The sequence below is a fragment of the Phaseolus vulgaris genome, chromosome 4, assembly GCF_000499845.2.
Source record: "Phaseolus vulgaris cultivar G19833 chromosome 4, P. vulgaris v2.0, whole genome shotgun sequence".
In the NCBI taxonomy this organism is placed as follows: domain Eukaryota; kingdom Viridiplantae; phylum Streptophyta; class Magnoliopsida; order Fabales; family Fabaceae; genus Phaseolus; species Phaseolus vulgaris.
The window spans coordinates 29,985,962-30,005,140 of record NC_023756.2 but is presented as its reverse complement, the minus strand read 5'-3'; the positions used below and the strand labels follow the sequence as shown (position 1 = coordinate 30,005,140).

Below are 19,179 nucleotides of genomic sequence, written 5' to 3'. Positions count from 1 at the left end.
TATATATAAGAAAAAGATTAAGACCTAGCTGAAATAGAAAAGGAAAGTTGGGCCAATCAAACAAAGCCCAATAATTTAAAATAGAAAATTAAATATATTAACCCCTCAAGCTGGGGAGTAGATATTTGTCAAGCCTAGCTTGTATTTGAGAGTAGAGAATTGTGCGGAAGAAGGGGCTTGGTGAATATGGCAGCAACTTGCATTGCAGAAGTAATGGGCAGTAGTTTGAGGAAACCAGAGTTAAGTTTTTCACGAACTAGGTGGCAATCAATTTCGATGTGCTTGGTTCGTTCATGAAAAACTTGATTGGAAGCTATTTGAAGGGCAGATTTGTTGTCACAGTATAGGGTTGCAGGTCGGGAGAGAGGAATATGTAAATCCTGAAGGAGGTAAGACAACCATTGTAACTCACATGTGGTGGTGGCAAGGGCTCTATACTCGGCTTCAGAGGAGCTGCGGGAGATAGTTGGTTGCTTCTTTGATTTCCATGATATTAGGGAGTCTCCTAAGTAGATGGAATATCCAGTGACAGATTTGCGTGTGGTAGGACATGTTGCCCAGTCAGAGTCACTAAAACCACAGAGGTGAAGTGAACTAGTGTGAGAAAAATATAGTCCTTCACCAGGGGTGTCCTTGAGTTAGGCTTAAATTTCACTTCATAATAAACCTCTCCACCTTTTCTCAATGTGCATGAAGAAATTAAAGGAAATGATTAATTAGTGTTATAATGTTGTAGGGTCAGATGAAATGAGTGAGAGCAGAAAACTCCTTGGAACAGGCAGATAACAACGTCCAAAATGTAAGGGAAAAAGCACCCAAGATCACTCCAAGGATAATCCACAACGTCGCAATAATCTGTGATCTTTGTTTTACTTCATGCAATTTCTCTTAACGTAATTTCTCTGATTTCGGATAACCTCAAACTTAATCCTTATATTGTAAGCTTTTGTCTCCCAAGTGAAGATATAATAAGGTTTCTCACACCATTGTGTAACAAAAATTGGGAAATTCAATAAATGTCAAATATTGCTTGGACAATATTTCAAATTTTAAAATGATTTTTCTGAATTTTTTTTTATATTTCTATGTAATTTTAGGAAAATAGGATTTTTCAATTTTGTTTGGGTGAGTAATTAAGAACATTGAAAATTTTACAAAATTGAGAGAAATATTTATTTTTTCCTTTCTTTGTTTTAATTTGTAAACAAATAATCAAACAGTAAGAAAATAATTTTTTAAATTACTAATAGAAGTTTTATTATTTTATTTCTTCCAATATTCACTTATAGTGAAAGAGAAAGTTTCTCATTTCTGTTATTCATACTCTATTGCTGCGTTGAATGACCGAACGAAGTTCTAATGAGCGGGAGCTAAAATTTAATACATATGTAGGAATAAAATTTATAAATTATATCTTTTTCGACGATTATTTTAACTATATAATCAATTCAATCATAATAAGTTATATTATTTATTAGATTACTTTTTAAGACAATAGTAACTAACAATTCATCTAAAAGAATTGGAAAATAGAATAAGAGAATATATATTAGAAAGATTGTAACTAGAAAATAAAATGTTAAATATTTATTTTGTTTTACTAATATTTATATAATGCATAAGACTTGATACACTTCAGATTAAAAATACGGTGAAATTCATAATAATTAAAAACAAAGATGATACAAAGATGAAGTATTTTATAAAGTTAAATAATGTTATTTATATATTCAAAATTTTAAATAAAAATAATTATATATATATATATATATATATATATTCTATCTTTAGGCCCATTGTTTGTTTTGGTCCTGGCCATTGGCCATTAGAAGCTTAAAGGTGAAGATATTATTTGGTTCATCTTTCAGGACACTGAAGCGGAAATATGTGTATCATCCTTTTAAGAAATTATTATTATTTTTGGTGGTGACTTTGTGTGATTATTGAAGTTATAATAAGGGAACAAACTAACTTGTGCTTTTCCTTTTCTCTTTTATTTATTATTGCCTTGGATAATGACAATTAGCCTTTACCTCCTTATTCTTCTGGTGTTTTTGTAATTCAAGAATTACACATTGGATTGATATTATATATGCAGTGTTTACTTCTAATTTGTGGAGATACTTTTGAGGATAAATTTTCTCTACGTAAGGTATAATTTACTCTTAGCTCTATAACTATTAAGTTCTTTTATTTGAACCAATTGTGCTACCACTTGTTAGGATCCCAAGAAAATGGCATAAAGACACAAACAAATCATTGAATATTCTTGTTTATTATTGTTTCACTGTTACAAAAGAATGTCTTCAAAGGGAACAAACTCCCTTTCACACAGGACTGCTCCTGTCCAGAATTCTAAAATCAAAAAGCTCTCCTTACCCAACCCTACACGTGTCATCATCTGAGTTAGGATAACTCGAGCGCCATTTCTTTATTGCATCCAACCCTACACGTGTCACCATTTGGGTTGGGGTAACAGGTAGCATCCAACCCTACACGTGTCGTCATCTGGGTTGGGGTAACATGAGCGTTATCTCTGTGTAATAACCAGTCATGCGGCTAAGTCTCATATTCAAGGAGTAATCTAGCATGTAACATGCTCTGGAACACCTCCTGACAAGGCGAGTATCGAATGCAGCAAAGTGCACCATCTCTGTGATATCGCTTGTCGTAAGAGGCACCTTCCTTATTGCTACGCCATGCATGATCTAGCTGAGGAAACCTTGCCACCAACGAATGTCCACTCTGGGAATCCTGTCGCTGATGGGCAAGTTGTTCCCTTCAACCCACACGATCTTCACACCCTATGCTGGCGCGACAATCATCTTACTGAACTTACACGCTTGAACTCACTCTTTTGAGCCTCCAGCAGCTTTAACTAAGCTTACTGGGAGATTCGGCGATGTGCTCCTTGTGGCGATGTCAGACCATCTGATCTTCCATTACCTACTATGTCGATGACACACAACCCTGGCGACAACCGACCACGTTTACCACAGAACACCGGTTCCACGAATCGGCGACTATGCTCACTTCTGAACTATTCATCTTTCTCTTGTCCACGTGTTCTACTGAACACGCCCCACATAGTCACGTGTTGGACACGTCATCACACCCGATGACCTGACCGGTACAATTATTAACTAAGCCTTCAGATCATAAAAGATTATGGTCAATTATGTATCACATAAATACATGAATACTTTACTAACGTATGCTTGGAGATTCTAAAAAAAGTAATAACATTAAGTATATGAATAATTGTAAACTTAAACCAGTTTTATAAAATTTAATTAGGTTTAAAATTTATTTCATGTTACTATGGAAGGAAGTTGTGTTTATTCCATTTCAATTGACAATATATATTACTGCATGCATGATGAGAATGATGTTAAAATATATGACCTTAAACAAGAGGGAGGTTAAATTGTTTAAGAGGGGTTTTTGAAAACTTTTTCAGCTTGAACAAAATCCTTTATATGAATCCATATCAGAATTTCAGTTAGTCAAGAATTTAAGCACAAGACAACAAAACACCAGAAAACAATCGGTTGTTTCTGCGAAACAATCGATTGTTTATACCAATAAAGCAATAACAACTGAATTTAAAGGAGTTTAAGGGAAGAAAGAGATACGCAAACAGTTTATATTGATTCACTCTTAAACCAAGAGCTACATCCAGTCCCCAGAAGCCACTGGTAATCCGCTACGCAATCAAAACAGATTACACACAAACCACCAAAGTAGTGACATTGAACCCTTCAAGAAAAACACTCACTTTGGCACAACACACACCAAGAATGTTGATTTTGACCACCTCAAGAGAACACAACATTCCTTGGCAACAACACTAGAAAATATAGAAGATTCAGAACGAATTACACTTGTTTACAGAACAATCTGAAATCAATACAGATGCAATCCTATTCCACTATTTCTTGAGAAAACCCAAATCTTGATGTGAATGTTCAAAACTTGAAAGTTATCTTTCTCACAAATAAAAACTCAAATTGTTTCTCTAGTTTGTGTTGAAACATAAACAAACCATTTATACTTTTCAAAGATTGGTCAAAGCATTTAATAGAGGAGCGTATACAGTTGGAAATCATTTAAAGCAAACCCAACCATCAAAACATAATTATGTTAGGATTTTCAAAGAAACAATCGATTGAAACCACGAAACAATCGATTGTTTTGGTTTGACAGCAAGTCAACCAACGAAAATAGTTTTCAATCTTTTCAAAAGCACCTAATAGTAAAACAATCAGTTGTTTCGACAAAACAACAGGTTGTTTTTCACTTAGTTTGAAAAACACTTAATTTCAAAATGGTTTTAAAAACGCATTACCTTTAGATTTTACAAAGAGTGGATTACACTTTTAAACTTCCCAAATCCTTTCTTAAACACAGCGACAACTCCAGTCTTGCATCAAACACTTGGATTTAGATTCTTCAAAGCCCTTGATCACTCTTAATCAACAAATGCGATTAACACTACTTCTCATGTTATGACACCATTTGAAAAGACTAAATCTACAATGCGGAAGGAGCCTAATGCACACAAATTGCCCTGCACTACCTGTATTTTACTACTCACACAAGAAAAAATAATAAATTTGGATACAAAAAGTCAAAAACTACGCCTAAATGATATAGTTGAAAAGCAAAGCAAAGAGCAGCATTTGTGCATTATAAAAAGGTAGCACAGCAAAGCAAAGCATGCCAATGAACCTTCATGGCTTCTAAAACCAATATTTTCCTGCTTCTCTTCCTTTGTTTCCTCTTCATTTTTTCTACCAAAACATTATCAGCAACACACAACCTTGCTCTTGCTTCTGCTTCTTCAGAAGCAGGTAAGTGATGATGAACTTTGTTGGAGATCCCACATCAATTAGAGATTAGAGTATTTCATTGTATATAAGTGGGTGCAAACCTTACTCCATGAGCCGGTTTTATGGGATTGAGTTAGGCTTAAATTTCACTTCATAATAAACCTCTCCACCTTTTCTCAATATGCAAGAAGAAATTAAAGGAAATGATTAATTAGTGTTATAATGTTGTAGGGTCAGATGAAATGAGTGAGAGCAGAAAACTCCTTGGAACATGTAGATAACAAAAATGTAAGGGAAAAAGCACCCAAGATCACTCCAAGGATAAACCACAACGTCGCAATAATCTGTGATCTTTGTTTTACTTCATGCAATTTCTCTTAACGTAATTTCTCTGATTTCGGATAACCTCAAACTTAATCCTTATATTGTAATCTTTTGTCTCCCAAGTGAAGATATAATAATGTTTCTCACACCACTGTGTAACAAAAATTGAGAGATTCAATAAATGTCAAATATTGCTTGGACAATATTTCAAATTTTAAAATGATTTTTCTGAATTTGTTTTTATATTTCTATCTAATTTTAGGAAAATAGGATTTTTCACTTTTGTTTGGGTGAGTAAATAAGATCATTGAAAATTTCACAAAATTGAGAGAAATATTTATTTTTTCCTGTCTTTGTTTTAATTTTTAAACAAATAATCAAACAGTAAGAAAATAATTTTTTAAATTACTAATAGAAGCTTTATTATTTTATTTCTTCCAATATTCACTTATAGTGAAAGAGAAAGTTTTCCATTTCTGTTATTCATACTCTATTGCTGCGTTGAATAACCGAACGAAGATCTAATGAGCAGAGCTAAAATTTAATACATATGTAGGAATAAAATTTATAAATTATATTTTTTTCGACGATTATTTTAACTATAAAATCAATTCAATCATAATAAGTTATATTCTTTATTAGATTACTTTTTAAGACAATAGTATTTAACAATTAATCTAAAAAATTTGGAAAATAGAAGAAGAGAATATATATTAGAAAGATTGTAACTAGAAAATAAAATGTTAACTACTTAATTTTTTTTTCTAATATTTAGATAATGCATAAGACTTAAAACACTTCAGATTAAAAATACGGTGAAATTCATAATGATAAAAAACAAAAATGATACACAGATGAAATAATTTAATAAAGTTAAATAATGTTACTTATATATTCAAATTTTTAAATAAAAATAATTATATATATATATATATTCTATCTTTAGGCCCATTGTTTGTTTTGGTCCTGGTCATTGGTCCATTAGAAGTTGAAAGTTGAAGATATTGTTTGGTTCATCTTTCAGGACACTGAAGAGAAAACTGTGTATCATCCTTTTAAGAAATTATTATTATTTTTGGTGGTGACTTTGTGTGATTATTGAAGTTATAATAAGGGAACAAACTAACTTGTGCTTTTCCTTTTCTCTTTTATTTATTATTGCCTTGGATAATGACAATTAGCCTTTACCTCCTTATTCTTCTCGTGTTTTTGTAATTCAAGAATTACACATTGGATTGATATTATATATGCAGTGTTTACTTCTAATTTGTGGAGGTACTTTTGAGGATAAATTTTCTCTACGTAAAAAATTGGATATTTATTGATTCTACAATTCATTTACTATCTTTTTTGTTTGAATTGTGGTAAGGTATAATTTACTTTTAGCTATATAACTATAAAGTTCTTTTATTTGAACCAATTGTGTTACCACTTGAAGAAATATAGAGGAAGATTGTTAGGATCCCAAGAAAATGGCAGAAAGACACAAACAAATCACTGAATATTCTTGTTTATTATTGTTTCACTGTTACAAAAGAATGTCTTCAAAGGGAACAAACTCCCTTTGGAAAGAAAAGAATAGGAGAAATGAGAGACAAAAAATATAATGATCAATAAAATATACCATAAAATGTGTAACAAAGAAGTTTGGTAAAGTGAAGAAGTAATGTGCATACCTTAAAAGATTGAAAGAGATCTTTTTGTTGAAAGCATGAGACTTTCTTCTTCTTCTTTCATGCATCATTACACAGATACACTTTTGGGAAAAATGGTTCACTTCTTAAATGACGCTGCGGAGAGAGAGATTTTTGAATGGTGTAAGTGGTTTTTCTGAACCATTGAAGAAGAAAGGGAGAATACTGGGATTTAAAGGAAAATGTTTGGTTGAATAACTCACTCCTCTCTAACTGCAATTTTGAATTATGTTCACAAAATATTAGTTTTTAAAACTAAATATGAAAAACATTTTGAATTATGTTTACAAATACTCCATAATTCAAAATTTAAAATTTAAAATTCAAACTTTCAAACTCAAAATTTAAAATTTAAAATTTAGTTTTTAAAAATAAAGAAGTCAGAAAATGAAAAATATCTCCTTCCCTATACCGTAAAATAAGAAAATAAAATATAATTACAAGGATAAAATTGGAATAAAATAAAATGACATTTAAGAGAGGAATCCCTTTATATATAGAACAAGATATATAATATAGATGAAGAGGAAGATGTATAGGTATAGAGGGTATAGATAAACTTAATAGTTAAAGGAATTTGGTGACAATAAAGATATATATTCCTTTTCATTTTTACTTTTTCATTCTAAATTTAAACAATTTAAGTTTACTCTTTTTTTTAGACGTTTCTTTTATTTCTCCTTTTTCGGATCCAATAATTAATCAATGTTTATATCTTTTGAACAAACAAAGATTTAAAAGAAAATACAAAATCTAATAAAATCACCCATTTTAAAATAATAATTAATAAATTTAAATTCTGAAAGTGAAAAAGGTGTGCACTTGCATAATATTAACACGAAAACACACACCTAGGGAGAACGAAGAAGAGAGGCAATAAAAGGTGCACGAACAAACGAAAGAACTAATTTTGTAAAGAAAAGAACAAATTTGCAGAGAAAAGATAGGAGAAATGAGAGACAAAAAATTATAATTATACATAACATATTACAAAAAAAGTGGAACAAAGAAGTTGAGTAAAGTGACGAAGAGAATGTGCATACCTTAAAAGGTAGAAAGAGTTTTTTGTTGAAAGATTTTTGGATGGTGTAAGTAGTTTTTCTGAACCATTGAAGAAGAAAGGGAGAAAACTGGGATTTAAAGGAAAATGTTTGGTTGAATAACTCACTCTTCTCTAACTGCAATTTTTGAATTATGTTGAGAGAATAATAGTTTCTAAAAATAAATATGAAAAACTTTTTGAATTATGTTTACAAATACTCCATAATTCAAAATTTAAAATTCAAAAGTTTAAAATTTAAAATTCAAAAAATTCAAATTTAAAATTTAAAATTCAAACTTTAAAATTCAAAATTTAGAATTTAAAATTTAGTTTTTAAAAGTAAGGAAGTCACAAAATGACAAATATCTCATTCCCTACACCCTAAAATAAGAAAATAAAATATAATTACAAGGATAAAATTGAAATAAAATAAAATGACATTTAAAATGATAATCATTTTATATATAGAAGAAGATATAGAATATAGAAGAAGAAGATATAGAGGTATAAAAGGTATAGATAAACTTAATAGTTATAGGAATTCCATGAAAATAAATATATATATTCTTTTTCATTTTTATTTTTTATTCTAAATTTAAACAATTTCAGTTTACTCTTTTTTTTACATGTTTCTTTTATTTCTCGTTTTCGGATCCTGTAATTAATCAATGTTTATAGATTTTGAACAAAAGAAGATTTAAAAGAAAATACAAAAACTAATAAAGTCACCCATTTTAAAATAATAATTAATAATTTTAAATTTTAAAAGTGAAAAAGGTGTGTACTCGCACAAAATTGACACGAAAACACACCCCAAAGGAGAACGAAGAATAGAGGAAATAAAACGTGTAGAAACATACGAAAGAACAAATTTTGTAAAGAAAATAACAAATTTGCAGAGTAAAGATAGGATAAATGAGAGACAAAAAATTATAATGATAAATAACATAGAACATAAAATATTAAGGAAATAATAATTATCAAATTATACACAATTATTGTATGCAATTATTGTATGATGTTATGCAATATTATGCGATATTGTACACATTATTATGTAATTAATTTAATAATTATAGAATCCATGATTATGCTGTAATTTAGAGAGAGGAAGTCTTCATACACTTGTATATGTTTGCTATACATTGAGTGATGTAAATACACACAAGAGAATAATAAATATATCTTTTTCTTACATATCATTATTTTCTTATATGGTATCAGAGCACCGATCTTGGTGCTCTGACAGCCTCTCCATTTTTATCCCCTAAATAAGAGATCATGTCTGACAAAGAAGGCACCAGTAACGCCGCCAAGTCGGCTGCCATGGATCCAACCAATCTCTATTATGTTCATCATTCAGACCAACCAGGACACATGTTGGTGTCGACCAAATTGAACGACGCCAATTATCAATCCTGGAAGACAACAATGGTACATGCACTCACGGCGAAGAAGAAACTGGGATTTGTTGACGGTACCATAGAAATGCCGTCACAAGAAAAAGACCCATCCCAATTCGAATTGTGGAATCAATGTAATTCCATGATTCTTTCATGGTTAAGTCACTCCATCGAGGCAGAGATAACCGCAGGGGTAATTCACGGGAAGACCGCCCGTCAAGTTTGGGAAGATCTCCGCGACCAGTTCGCACAAAAGAATGCGCCAGCCATTTTTCAAATTCAGAAGGCAATAACAACCATGTCCCAAGGTACGATGACAGTGGCTTCATACTACATCAAACTCAAAGCGTTGTGGGATGAACTCGAGCTATATCGAGCTATATCGTTCACCCATAGTTTGTAATCAGACAAAGGAGCACCAGATCGAGAAGGAAGAAGATAAACTGATGCAATTCCTCATGGGGGTTGAATGATTTGTTCAAAACAATCAGGTCCAATATTCTCATCATGAATCCTCTACCAAATGTCCGACAAGCATACTCTCTGATTGTACAAGAAAAGACACAACAACAGATGAATTCAGATCCTGGCGAGAATTTTTCAATCGTAGCATCAGTACCAGGTCGATCTGCCAATTGGAAGCAATCAAAAGGTAAGACCTGTGAACTCTGTAACAAACCAGGTCATACCATAGATGAATGTCGTACTTTGAAATTTCATTGCACATACTGTGATAAAAGAGGACACACGGAAGATAGGTGTCGCATAAAAAATGGGACGTGGAACTCCAATGGGCGCCATGGCCAGCAACAGCGAATCAAAAATAACCCCAAAAGCTCTCATTCATCAGCAACAAACATGGTAGATTCCTCTTCATTACCACATGACAGCAATGAGTCTGATATACAAGGGTTCACTGTCGAGCAAATTCATCAATTGGCAAAGGTTGTTTACTCGCTCAACAATAATGGTAAAAGTGAAGCATTTATAAATGTTACAGGTCTATTTGTTCATAACTCGTCTATTAATTCTGCTTTTACAAAAGCATGGATTTTGGATAACGGAGCAACCGATCACATTGCATCTGATTCACAATTTTTCACACACACTTCATCATCATTTATTTCAAATGTTAATCTGCCCACAGGCTCAACTGCAGCCATCTCATCTACAGGCACAATTAAATTCAATGACAATATCACTCTCAAAGATGTTCTTTGTGTTCCTTCTTTTAATTTTAATCTCATGTCTGTTAGTAAGATAACCAGTGCACTAAGTTGTTTTGTCGTTCTTTTTCCACATGGTTCTATCTTGAAGGAATTGGCCACAAGGAGGATGATTGGCTAGGGTAAACAATACGCAGGCTTATACTACATGTCCCCTCTTCCAAACCAAGCCCACGCATCTCAAATTTCGACCGACCTTGATTTATGGCACAAGCGCCTCAGACATCCTTCTCCGGCGCGTCTACAACTTGCATCTTCATTACTACCTATCAATAAAAATCTCATTTCCATTCATAATAATTGTAGTGTTTGTCCCAAAGCCAAACAGACAAGGCTACCTTTTCCTTTAAGCACAATAAAATCTCATTCTCCATTCAATTTATTGGACTGTGATATTTGGGGTCCTCATAAAACCCCAACTCATTTTGGAAAACATTTTTTTCTCACTATAGTCGATGACTATACTAGATGTACTTGGCTATTTCTTATGAATCACAAATATGAAACCCAATATCTCTTAGAGTCATTCATTACATTTGCACAAAATCAATTTCAAGCATCTATTAAAACCATCCGCATTGACAACGGATTGGAATTTATTTCAATGTATGATTTTTTTCTCAAAAAGGGTATTGAATGTCAACGCACTTGCGTCTACACTCCTCAACAAAATGGAGTAGTAGAACACAAACATAGACACGTTTTAAACACAGCACGAGCCCTCCTATTTCAATCCAATTTACCATTAGAATTTTGGGGAGAATGCGTTTTAACCGCCACATATATCATTAATAGCTTGCCATCACGTTTACTAAAAAAATAAATCACCTTTTGAGCTACTATATAATCAACCACCTTCACTTTCTCACCTAAAAACTTTTGGTTGCCTGTGTCACGCAACTGTTGTGTCACCTAAGCAAAAATTTGATTCGCGCGCCCGAAAATGCATTTTCATTGGTTATCCTCACAGTAAAAAAGCATACAAATTATTTGATATAGATGCAGGCACTTTTTTTACAAGTCGGTATGTCACCTTCCATGAAAGTGTTTTCCCATTCTGTCAACACTCTCAGACGCAATCCTCGCATCCATTACCAAATATTTTTCCTGCCATTGACATTGACTTACCCACTCCTGTCCAACATTCCCTTGATCCACCATCTTCTCCTAGTGAACCTCCAGCAGATTAACCTTCTTCTCCCACGCCAGGAAGTCCTGCACCCATTACTAAACCTTCTCCAGCACCCATCACCGAACCTTCTCCAGCCAACCTTCCTGTTTGACGATTAAGCCGCACATCAACCCCACCTTCCTGGCTTCAAGACTACGTAACGGGATCCCAAGCCAATCATTCGACCACTGCCCAAGACCGGCCAAATGGAACCAGGTATCCTATGCATCATTTTCTTTCTAATTCACAATTTTCTTCTACGCATAATGCATATCTTGCTAATATCACAGCCACCAAAGAACCTCACACTTATGCTCAACCTATCCTTGATCCAAATGGGCAAAAAGCAATGGACGAAGAGCTTTCCGCCTTGCAGCTAAATCAAACGTGGACCTTGACACCGTTACCCGCTGGGCAGAAACCCATCGGAAGCAAATGGGTCTATAAAATAAAGTACAACTCAGATGGTACCGTCGACAGATATAAGGCGCGCCTTGTCGCAAAGGGGTACACTCAGATTGAAGGTGTTGACTATTCTGAAACTTTTTCACCAACAACAAAATTAACAACTTTGAGGTGTCTCCTCACCATTGCAGCAGCTAGAGATTGGTTTACTCACCAGCTGGATGTGCAAAATGCCTTCTTACATGGCACATTGCATGAAATTATTTACATGAACTTGCCACCTGGGCCATAAATTAGGAGAATTTTCACCTACTATAAACTTCCAAGAACATGCAAAAAATTATAATAGATCTCGTTGCTAACGTTCATTTTGACATCCATTTTTAAAGAGTAATCCATAAATCAATAAATAAATATTACAAAATAGAGTTATTAAGAAAATGAAGTTCAACTCATTTCATTTAGAATTCATGAAATAATAAGGATCAGACAAAAGCAAATCCCTCTAATGATAGCGACAACGCCTATTAAGTCCTTCCCCTCCATCTACTCACAAACTTCAATTACAATATCATAAAAAAATGTCAAATTAAGGTTGTAGAAAGATTAATCAAAACATAGAAAGAGAAAGACAAGTGAGAATGAAAATGGAAAGTATGGTGGGTACGTTGGTTTATACGGAGATATTCATATTCAGTAGTGACCAACAAGTAGAGAGGAATTAAAAATTGTTTGTTAAATCAATTTGAAAACGGTTCTCTATGAAATTACGAAATGTCCAGAATAATTTAATAGAATGAAAGGTTGTTATAAGAGTAAAATGAAAAAAATAAGCGTATGCAACGTTATTTTTCTATTCACAAACAAATAATCAAACAGTAAAAAAATAATTTTTTAAATTACTAATAGAAGTTTTATTATTTTATTTCTTCCAATATTCACTTATAGTGAAAGAGAAAGTTTCCCATATCTGTTACTCATACTCTATTGCTGCGTTGAATGATCGAAGGAAGATCGAATGAGCGGGAGCTAAAATTTAATACATATGTAAGAATAAGATTTATAAATTATATTTTTTTCAACGATTATTTTAACTATAAAATCAATTCAATCATAATAAGTTATATTATTTATTAGATTACTTTTTAAGAAAATAGTAATTAACAATTCATCTAAAAAATTTGGAAAATAGAAGAAGAGAATATCTATTAGAAAGATTGTAACTAGAAAATAAAATGTTAAATATTTAATTTGTTTTTATAATATTTATATAATGCATAAGACTTAATACACTTCAGATTAAAAATACGGTGAAATTCATAATGATAAAAAACAAAGATGATACAAAGATGAAGTATTTTATAAAGTTAAATAATTGTTATTTATATATTCAGATTTTTAAATAAAAATAATTATATATATATATATTCTATCTTTAGGCCCATTGTTTGTTTTGGTCCTGGCCATTGGCCATTAGAAGGTGAAAGGTGAAGATATTATTTGGTTCATCTTTCAGGACACTGAAGCGGAAATATGTGTATCATCCTTTTAAGAAATTATTATTATTGTAGGTGGTGACTTTGTGTGATTATTGAAGTCATAATAAGTGAACAAACCTGTATTTTTCCTTTTCTCTTTTATTTATTATTGCCTTGGATAATGACAATTAGCCTTTACCTGGTTATTCTTCAGGTGTTTTAGTAATTCAAGAATTACACATTAGTATTATAAATGCAGTGTTTACTTCTAATTTGTGGAGGTACTTTTGAGGATAAATTTTCTCTACGTAAAAAAATGGATATTTATTGATTCTACAATTCATTTACTGTCTTTTTTGTTTGAATTGTCGAAAGGTATAATTTACTCTTAACTATATAACTATTAAGTTTTTTTATTTGAACCAATTGTGCTACCACTTGAAGAAATATAGAGGAAGATTGTTTGGATCCTGAGAAAATGGCAGAAAGACACAAACAAATCACTGAATATTCTTGTTTATTATTGTTTCACTATTACCAAAGAATGTCTTCGAAGGGAACAAACTCCCTTTCACACAGGACTGCTCCTGTTCAGAATTCTAAAATCAAAAAGCTCACCTTACCCAAAGCCTGTTGACCTTAAAGAAATTTTAATGCATTGTAGAGTAGAGTTTAACTCTGTAAGCTAGCTATGTGTAATTAATGTACACATCCAAAAAGCAATTTATCCAGAATGGTGTAGGAAGCAATTGCTTTATGCTAAGGTATTGCGCCTGAGGCCCAAATAACTATTGAGAAAAAAAAATTCCATTAGGCGTCATGTCTTATTTTCTTATATAAACAGTCCCCACATCCACATCCTTTGCAGATTTCCATTTCCTAGACTTATTGTTGTAGCAATAGCCATAACACGTGTAGTTTGAACATAGAATCCCACAACTTGTTTCTACAAGCTACAAGAAGATTGGGAAATCACAATAAACTTGTAAAGAATTTTTTTATTTTTTCATCAGAATATGTATTTATACATACGATGATGAAAAAATAAAAAATTTATTTGCAAGCTTATTATGAATTCCTAAACTTCTTGTAGCTTGGAGAATCAAATGGAAAATGTTTGGTTAAATAACTCACTGTTCCCTAACTGCAATTTTGAATTATGCTGATATAATATTAGTTTTTAAAAATAAATATAAAAAACATTTTGAATTATGTTCACAATTACGTCATCATTCAAAATTTAAAATTCAAAATTTAGTTTAAAAAAATAAAGAAGTCACAAAATGACAAATATCACCTTCCCTAAAGCCTATAATAAGAAAATAAAATATAATTACAAATAAATATATATATTCTTTTTAATTTTTACGTTTTTATTCTAAATTTAAATAGTTTCACTTTACTCTTTTTTTTTACATGTTTCTTTTATTTCTCCTTGTTTGGATCGAACAATTAATCAACGTTTATAGATTTTGAACAAACGAAGATTTAAAAGAAAATACAAAGACTAATAAAATCACCAATTTTAAAAGAATAATTAATAATTTTAAATTCTAAAAGTGAACAAAGGTGTGTACTCGCATAATATTCACATAAAAACACACACCTAGGGAGAACGAAGAAGAGAGGAAAAAAAGGTGCACGAATAAACGAAAGAACAAATTTTGTAAAGAAAAGAATAAATTTGCAGAGAAAGAATAGGAGAATTGAGAGACAAAAAATATAATGATAAATAACAAATAGCATAAAAAGTGTAAGAAAGAAGTTGGGTAAAGTGAAGAAGAGAATGTACATACCTTAAAAGATTGAAAGAGTTTTTTTTGTTGAAAGTATTAAACTTTCTTCTTCTTCTTCTTTCCTTCATCATTATACAGTTACACTTTTGGGAAAAATGGTTCACTTCTTAAATGACGCTGCGGAGAGAGAGATTATTGAATGCTGTAGGTGGTTTTTCAGAACCATTGAAAAAGAAAGACAGAAAAATACGGTTTGAAGGAAAATGTTTGGTTGAATAACTCATTGCTCTCTAACTACAATTTTGAATTATGTTAACAGAATATTAGTTTTTAAAACTAAATATGAAAAACATTTTGAATTATGTTTACAAATACTCAATAATTCAAAATTTAAAATTCAAAAGTTTAAAATTTCAAATTCAAACTTTAAAACTCAATTTAAAATTCAAAATTTAGTTTTTAAAAATAAAGAAGTCACAAAATGACAAATATCTCCTTCCCTAAAGTATAAAATTAAAAAATAAAATATAATTACAAGGATAAAAATAAAATAAAATAAAATGACGTAAATAAAATAAAATGACGTAAATAAAATAAAATAAAAGATTATGGTCAATTATGTATGACATAAATACATGAATACTTTATTGACGTATGTTTGGAGATTCTACAAAAAGTAATAACATTAAGTATATAAATAATTGTAAACTTAAACTAGTTTTATAAAATTTAATTAGGTTTAAAATTTATTTCATGTTACTATGGAAGAGAGTTGTGTTTGCTCCATTTCAATTGACAATATATATTACTGCATGCATGATGAGAATGATGTTAGAATATATGGCCTTAAACAAGAGGGGGTTGAATTGTTTAAGAGGGGTTTTTGAAAACTTTTTCAGCTTGAACAAAATCTTGTATGAATCCATATCAGAATTTCAGTTAGTCAAGAATTTAAGCACAAGACAACAAAGCACCAGAAAACAATCGGTTGTTTCTGCGAAACAATCGATTGTTTATACTAGTAAAGCAATAACAACTGAATTTAAAGGAGTTTAAGGAAAGAAAGAGATACGCAAACAGTTTATACTGGTTCACTCTTAAACCAAGAGCTACATCCAGTCCCCAGAAGCCACTGGGCAATCCACTAAGCAATCAAAACAGATTACACACAAACCACCAAAGTAGTGACCTTGAACCCTTCAAGAAACACACACACCAAGAATGTTGATTTTGACCACCTCAAGAGAACACAACACTCCTTGGCAACAACACCAAAAAATACAGAAGATTCATAACGAATTACACTTGTTTACAGAACAATCTGAAATCAATACAGATGCAATCCTATTCCACTATTTCTTGAGAAAACCCAAAGCTTGATGTGAATTTTCAAAACTTGAAAGCTATCTTTCTCACAACTGAAAACTCAAATTTGTTTCTCTTGTTTGTTTTGAAACATATACAAACCATTTATACTTTTCAAAGATTGGTCAAAGCATTTAATAGAGGAGCGTATTCAATTGGAAATCATTTAAAGCAAACTCAATCATCAAAACAAAATTGTGTTAGGATTTTCAAATAAACAATCGATTGAAACCACGAAACAATCGATTGTTTTTGTTTGATAGCAAGTCAACCAACGAAAATAGTTTTCAACCTTTTCAAAAACACCTAAGAGTAAAACAATCGGTTGTTTCGACAAAACAACAACGGCAACTCCAGTCTTTCATCAAACACTTGGATTTGGATTCTTCAAAGCCCTTGATCACTCTTAATCAACAAATGCGATTAACACTACTTCTCATGTGATGGCAAATTCATGGAGCTCTTCTTAGAATCATGTGAAAAGTGGTGCGGAAGCCATGGATGTGTATGTGCAAGATCTTCCTAGGAGCTATGGTGATCTTGAAGGTTCATGATATGTATGGAAGTAGGGAGGTTTGGCCAGCCCTATGGAAAGTGAGGAAGATGATGAAGCACAATGTGGGCAGCATAACTTTACTCACAATAATCTTGACAATACAAGGTGTAGGCTCCCCTTTTTATAGGCTAAAGAGGACCAGATTTGATGACCTAAATGCTACACAAATGTAAGCCAAATGAAATGGAAAATGTGAAGCACATGGGTGCACATGGTCCTTTATTAGTAAAGGCTTCTAGAAACCTTTATCTAATCAAGGTTAATGCTTCCTTAATTCTAATGTGCAGAAAAATAAACATTTGTCCACATGGCTATGCTATTTACACCCCAATTAAAGCTAAACTACACTTGATGGGCCTTCACGGAATATGTGCTATTAGGCCTTTTCCCATTCATAGCTTGATCCAAGTCTTCTTGTTCTAGACGCTCTTGGCTTGGTCTTAGACGCTCCTAGCTTGATCTTAGACGCTCCTAGCTTGATCCAAGTCTTCTTGTTCTTAGACACTCCTAGCTTGGTCTTAGACGCTCCTAGCTTGATCTTAGACGCTCCTAGCTTGATCCAAGTCTTCTTGTTCTTAGACACTCCTAGCTTGGTCTTAGACGCTCCTAGCTTGATCTTAGACGCTCCTAGCTTGATCTTTAGACGCTCCTAGCTTGGTCTTAGATGCTTGGCTTGGGTCTAGACGCTCTTGGCTTGGGGTCTAGACGCTCTTGACTTGGCTCTTGCCTTTCATGGAAGGTTGTGCATGACCCTCTTCCATCATCCCCTCCCTCTTGAAAAGGATTTGTCCTCAAATCCAATGCTTTTGCTTCCTAGGGGATGGTTGTGGCTGGATGGTGTCCATCATCTCCTCCTTCTTTGAGAAGATCTATTGATGTGATTCCACTAGCCATATAGAGAATGATTCTTGACATTCTTAGGAATCACCTTGAGCTGGACATTATAGAGGCACTTTTCTTAGAGTTGGATCATTGTTCTAAGACAAGAACTCACCAAAAACTAGTACCAAATCCCAAACTCATTTGGATGCTCCACATATTGTCAAATTGAATCAACAAAGAGAGGTACAATTAAAGGAACCGAACAGAATTGAATAAGCAAACATTTGAACCGAACAAAAGTGTAATTAAAAGGCAAGAACAGAACATAGGTGCTGGAAAAAATAGAAAAGCCGAACCAAACAACTCAAGAACACAAGACAACATGAACAATTGAAAGAGAAGGAAGGAAGGAGAAGAGAGTGCTCATGAAGATGGAAGGATGTTGGATGATCTCGCCACTAGAAGTGTGGAATGCTCCTAGATAAGAGTGATGCCGCCACTTGAGGACTCCATTGATCCATCAAGATAAGACTAGAGAAGAAGGCTCCAAAAGCTCTCCAAAGTTCACTCAAAATTTGAGTAGAGTTTTCTTAGATTAATTTCAATCTCCAATTTACAAAGAGAGCACCTCTATTTATAGCCTAAGGTGCTGAAATGTAAGCTACACAAATTCAAAAAACTCCCTCCCAAAGAGCTTCTAGAATTTGCGCCTAAAACAAAGCATGAGGAAGGTGGGATCCTTTCTCTCACTTTGGCACCTCCTTATTTACTCCTACACCTATCTACTAACACCCCCCCCCCCCCCCTAAGACTCTTAACTAAAGACTAAAAGATGCTTTAACAATAGAGGTTTCTAATGTTTCCCTCTAAGCACCTTTCTATACAATATTTATTTAAAACTTGGCCTTGCCCTTCATGGGATGGTCTTTGGGCTTTTGTGGGCTTTGGCCTTCTTGGGCTTGGGCTTGGGCTTAGGCTTGGGCTTGGGCTTTATCTTTTGCAAAGATTAACAAGAAAAACTTTAAATGTGAAGGCGAATGATCTTGTTCTTCATTATAAAAAGCCACCTTTAGTTGATTCTCATCATACTCCCCGAGTTGGAGAGAATTCGCCCACGAATTCTGA

The 19,179-nt window shown here is 32.6% G+C and overlaps 1 protein-coding gene across 1 annotated transcript; it reads left to right on the top strand.

Annotated features, from left to right (window-relative positions):
• Positions 1-9,173: 9,173 nt before the first annotated feature.
• Positions 9,174-9,698, top strand: LOC137838629 (uncharacterized). Its single transcript, XM_068647869.1, has one exon. It carries the CDS (start codon positions 9,174-9,176, stop codon positions 9,696-9,698), a length of 525 nt encoding a protein of 174 aa, XP_068503970.1.
• Positions 9,699-19,179: the final 9,481 nt, after the last annotated feature.